Raw genomic sequence first — 6,000 nt, 5'->3', positions numbered from 1 at the left:
CTCGTCCGATTGATGGCGCTCTTCAGCTAAACTCGCGCTATGTAGGCTGGGGAGATTTTGCATTTTTAGCACTGAAATTCAATGATCTTGGGGAAATATTTTGGAAAATTTTCAGCAGGTAGAAAAAGGTAGAAAAAGCTAATATTCAAAGACATGACTTAAATGTGTGTAAGTTTAAGTTTGAAACCACTTACACTCCGATAACCCTCATACTAAGGAGGTTTTTTTTTACTTGCACCATTAAGTTTATCTTCTTGCACCCAGTGGCGTATCTAGGGGGGGGGGGCAAGGGGGGCACGTGCCCCGGGCGCCACTTTTTGGGGGCGCCGAAAACGAAAAAAAGAAAAAAAAAAGAAAAAAAAAACGAAGAAGAAAAAGAAAAAAGAAGGGAAAAAAAAGAAGAAGAAGAAGAAGAAAAAAAAACTCGCCTGGACCGGGAAGGAGGGAGAACGGGGGTGGGGGGGGGGGGGGGGGGGGGGGGGGGAGAAAACCAAATCAAACAAGATGAAAACAAAAAATGACAATGTTTATTGTGTTCGCACAGGAATTCCATGTTTTGTAAGCTGAAATTTTGGCTCGCTCGTTGCGCTCGCTCGCCAAAATTCATATAAAGAGAAAAAAGAAGATAAGAACAAAACGTAATGATGACGCGGACAAAATGACAATGTATATTGTGTTCACACATGCCATCGTTAGAAGGCAAAATGTTACACGGAGCAGCGGCTGCAATTTTATTTCTTTCGTTCTTAAGCGATCGCCTATTGGATCAAACGAGGGCGCCAAAGGTGTCGAACATAAGGGGGGGGGGCGCAAAAAACCAAATCAAACAAGATAAGAACAAAACGCGGAAATATACAAATTTCGGCTCACTCGTGCGTACTAATTTAGAGTATTTTTTTTTCAAGTCCTCAGTTTGTTGGTATAAATCGTTATCTATAAGGCCGTCACCATTAATTTTCTTGATTAGAATTGTAAGATTTAACAAGCAAAAAAATGACAAGAATTCCATGTTTTGTAAGCTGAAATACAAAAATTTTCGGCTCGCTCGCTGCGCTCGCTCGTCAAAATTTATCACAAAAAAAACTAAGAACAAAACGTGATGATGACGCGGAAATATACAAAAATTTTCGGCTCGCTCGCTGCGCTCGCTTCGCCAAAATCTATCTACATTTATTACATTCAAATCACCCTCATCTATAAGGCCGTCACTATATCTTTATTAGAATTGTAAGATTTAATAAGCAAAAAATGACAACAATTCCATGTTTTGTAAGCTGATATACAGAAATTTTCGGCTCGCTCGCTAAAATTTCTCCAAAAAAAAAAAGAGATAAGAACAAAACGTGATGATGGCGCGGAAATATACAAATTTCAGCTCACACGCGCGTACTAATTTGGAGTATTTTTTTCAAGTCCTCAGTTTGTTGGTATAAATCGTTATCTATAAGGCCGTTACCATTAATTTTCTTGATTAGAATTGTAAGATTTAATAAGCAAAAAATGACAAGAATTCCATGTTTTGTAACCTGAAATACAAAAATTTTCGGCTCGCTCGCTGCGCTCGCTCGCCAAAATTTATCACACAAAAAAAGATAAGAACAAAACGTGATGATGACGCGGAAATATACAAAAGTTTTCGGCTCGCTCGCTGCGCTCGCTCGCCAAAATTTATCTAAATTTATTACATTTAAATCACCCTCAAAAGACCCCTTTTAAGTGCTTGAAAAAGCATATCATGTAGACTTTTTTAAAGTCCCTACCGGGATGGGCTTGGGGTTGAACACTTTTTCAGAAATTAGGGGCGCAATTTTCGCGCTTGCCCCGGGCGCCGTTTTCCCTAGATACGCCACTGCTTGCACCAGATGTTATGTTTGTTCCTGTAGTCACACCTATAGCACCCAGTACGACAATACTCTTTGAGAGTGATGTACTTATTGGAAGAAGAAGAAGAAGAAGAAGAAGAAGAAATGTGGTATCTGCGATCCGCGTGTGTGCCTTCATTTTGTTCTGTAAGTCCATGGGAAGTGGACAAAGGTGAGGGTGGGGAGCTTTTGCACTTTTTAAACTGAAATGCAATGATTTAGTGATAGTGCACACTTTTTTTTTGGGGGGGGGGGGAGAAGCTTCGAATATTGTCACTCGAAAAGTAAGAAAAAATGAACATTCAAGACAACGTGAATGGCTAATGTAATATTTTTTGTCACATCGTTTTCCGCGCTTGCGTCTTCCATAATTACAGTGCATGTGAATAACTAAATCTACCAAAATGAAAAGATGAGGGAGGGTGTGGGAGGGTTCCCCTCAAACACGATTGAGTTTGCATTTTTTGAACTGAAAATCAACGATCTGGTGCACACTTTGGGAAAATATTCGGAAAATGTTAAATCAAAAAGAAGAAAACATGAATGTTCAAGGACATTGCGAGTGGTTACATTGTGGTCTCTATCTCTCCTTTTCGACGGAGTATATCTTATTAAAAATTTTTAGGATAGAAAATAACGATCTGGCGCACTCTTTTGGTGAAAATTTTGAGAAAGTTTTCGATCAAAAAGAAAAATAGATATTTATTGATATTGTAACCGAACGGTTCAGTGTTGTACAACGCTGACGCTCCCTTAAATGACAAAGGTACTCGTTTACTATATGGTATTTTAAAGAAGTACAATGCAAGTAATAATACAGATAGCAATGATAACAATAACAGTAAGATTTTTTTATTATAATCCATCCGCGTTGTTTACGCTTCTTGATAAATATTTAAAGACACCGTCCCATTAGAGGCAGAAGAAAATTGTTTAGGTGGATCAGAAATATGGAATTAAAGACGAAATGACGATGATGAAGATGACTATGAGGATAATAATAACTACCATAATAATGGTAATGATAATAACAACAATAACAAAATCAATTATAGTAGTAGTAGTAGTAGTAATAATGATAATAATAATGATAATAATCCCGAAACGTAGGGGGGGGGGGATGATTATACATGTCACCCCCACCTTGTGAGATGGGGCATGCATCCCCCCGTCTACGCCCCTGTGTAGGGGGAACCCGTAAAAAAAAAATCAAATTTTTGTGGGGTATATAAAGGTCCGAAACTGTCGGCACACAACAGAGAAATAAAAGGGAATGAAAGGGAGAAATACAGGAAAGAGAAAAACTTAAACTCAAGACAGCTTATCAACTCTCCTTAAAAACGTTTCTCCCATGATTACTGAAAAAAATTGCATTGTTCGCATTTCCGTCGCGTGTGCTTCGTCTACGTAAATGGCTGTACTTTACCAATAGTACACATACACGACATTCGCACATAACATCGTGAGAACTTTGCACAAACTGCGCAGAATGGTTTTCGGCTTCATTGTCTGAACACATTCGGAGAAAACCTATCCAAATTTTGGACTTTGCTATTTTTCGACATTCGCGTCCTTTGCATATCGTGGCTCCGTGAAATTCCGTATCAAATATTTCAAAATTTGGAGGTTGTATACCTTCGCGTATGCATGTATACAGTATATGCATATGAAGTCCAAGACCATACATGCATAAACTTCATTGATATAGTATGCAATTCAGTTATATAGCCCATTATGCTGCGTTCACATAGAAGTAATGGTATTCGGTATTCGCTATTCGCTATTCGCTATTCGCTATTCGGGCACCCAGTACACCATCACCCGCACCGTCAACTCACCATCCCATGCAGTGAGGATTTCTTCCTCCTACATCCCAGCAAATCTTATTAACAATTTCTAAACTGCATCAGAATGTCAGTCTACATGCTTATTTTTGCTAAAGGGCAAATCCAGACCAACATTGTCATTATTTCATAAACGAGAGACGTATACGCTGCAAGAAAATCGAACAAGTTCGATTCCCACTTTGCTATGCTATTCTATGCTATTCGGTACTTTCGAATAGTGCCCTCTTATGTGAACCGGTGTGAGGAAATCCTATCGTTCGATTCAAGCTATTCGCGTGCCTTCGAAAATGAGCCCCGAATACCCGAATAGTATACTTCTATGTGAACGCAGCCTAAGATAATCTATCTTCCCCAGCTTGCAATATGCAGCACTTGTCGATCTCGATTACATGTCACATCATATGTAATGTTAAAAATGATTATACATGTAATATCGCATCAAATAAGTAGAGTCGATCTGTAGTGCAGAAAGCTATCTCACCACTATCAAACTCTTGGAGATAGTACCAATTTCTTCCCTCTGATTTTTGTATTTTGAAATCAGAGACGATATTGTGCACATGCTCCAAATCTGTCGTATATTGATCGATACTGACGAGACCCTCCTCATATTTCACCCAGGCTACAATGACCGAATCATCTCGACAAATAGCTGGGTAGGCAAGCATTCTCTTTTTCACATGCAAAACATTCTTCTTCCCTTTACAATAAAGGCACACGACAGCTGATGAGTGTCGCAGTAGTAGTTTCCCCATGGTGCGAAAGGAAAATATTTGCACAGGTGTAAGTCCATCACACATTACATCCCTGACTGCCTTACCACCATTTGGTGCAAACACCTGGATCTTTTTTAGATTCCTGTAACTCACATAGATATTATCATCTTCATCCACAGTGAGATCACCGTACCCTCCTTGATCAAAACTCGCCGTCTCGAACGTGACGTCGAGCTTCTCCCACTGGGGAGTGTAGAGTGACATGATATAATTTGCATCACGTACAACACTTCGGCCATCAGACAGGAATCCGAAATGACGGATGCCGACATCCTTCAGCACTGTCTGTTGTAACTTGCCATCAGCGGAATAAAAATGCATTCCATCTTTAGACGATCCCACCGCCATCTTACCGTCTGGTGCACGAGTGACACAGTTCATGCTATCTTTGCAAGGGAGCTCTACGTCAGCTATCACATCCCACTTCATGCCTTTCAACTCTCCAAGAAAAAGTTCATTGACCTTCACGTGTTTACTGAATGAAATCTTCTGAGCTCGTTCTGTCACAGCTCTTGGTGATTTGTGGTCAGGATCATCTCGTCCTAGAAAGCTCTTCAATTTCTCAGACAGCGTGTCGTGCACAAACAAAGCGTCTTTCTCTAACGGTACCTTCATACCGTTAGTTACCAGATCTTCCATCGCGTTCATTTGACGAATTGTTCGCCGACTCTCCTCCTCCATGGCTTCTAACTCGTTCTCGAATTGTGTAGACCACCGTTTCACTTGACATTTCAGTGCCTCTTTCCTGGCTAACAATAGTCGCACGTATTCCTCGTATGTCTTTTCGATTTCATCGTTGAGCTTTCTCAGTATATCTGTTATTTCGTTATGTTGTGTCTCTATGAACTCGATATAGTTTTCAATGGTTGTTTTCTTTGTCTTTGCTCTTTCTTTCAACTCCTTGATATTTTTCATCAACTTCTCCTCATGGATGGCTGCTTCTTCCAGCTTGTGTCCCTCTTGCAAATGCTCCAGCATCCCGCACTTACAGCAGATGTACTCCCGACATCCGGTACAGAAACACTCCTCGTCATCATTAGGGTGTTTCTTACACTTTCGTCGCCTCTTGAGCGGAACCTTTCCCGAGAGCACCTCGCTCATGGCTTCTATTGAGTGGGTGGAGAACGGATTCCAGGTAGAGTGACTTTTCTCACACGAGTCACACATGTATTTCCCACAATCCTGACAGTAGGACACAGCTGGTGGTTTTTCGTCCATCTCACAGACTGTGCATGTTGGATTCTTGGTTTGCACCTCGTCCACGAGAGAACTCAGGGGTACGTTTGTTTGTAACTTGCTCGCATCTCCACTGGGTAGAGGAGTTCCGTTTCTGCATACAGGGCATGTTAGAGTTTGTTGGTCGGGCTGAGTTTGAAAGATACGTTGCAGACAGTCTTTGCAGAAGGTGTGTGAGCATGCCAGCAATTTAGGTTGGTTGAAGAGTGTCAGACAAATAGGACACTCCAGATTCTGGCTGCTGATTTGATGAAACGTTGCCATGGTTGTTGTCTGCCT

At 40.8% G+C, this 6,000-nt stretch overlaps 1 protein-coding gene across 1 annotated transcript; it reads right to left on the bottom strand.

The window, feature by feature from the left end:
- Positions 1–4,128: 4,128 nt before the first annotated feature.
- Positions 4,129–5,991, bottom strand: LOC139740777 (uncharacterized). Its single transcript, XM_071651350.1, has 2 exons — positions 5,371–5,991; positions 4,129–5,181 (listed from the first exon to the last, which is right to left on the bottom strand). The coding sequence occupies exons 1-2, from the start codon at positions 5,983–5,985 to the stop codon at positions 4,129–4,131; spliced, it is 1,668 nt and encodes a 555-aa protein (XP_071507451.1). The 5' UTR covers positions 5,986–5,991.
- Between the last annotated feature and the right edge of the window lie 9 nt (positions 5,992–6,000).

This window comes from Diadema antillarum, unplaced genomic scaffold (genome assembly GCF_040938485.1).
Source record: "Diadema antillarum isolate AM-2024a unplaced genomic scaffold, OU_Dant_1.0 seq00000881_RagTag, whole genome shotgun sequence".
NCBI lineage: Eukaryota > Metazoa > Echinodermata > Echinoidea > Diadematoida > Diadematidae > Diadema > Diadema antillarum.
This window is presented reverse-complemented; position numbering and strand designations above follow the sequence as displayed.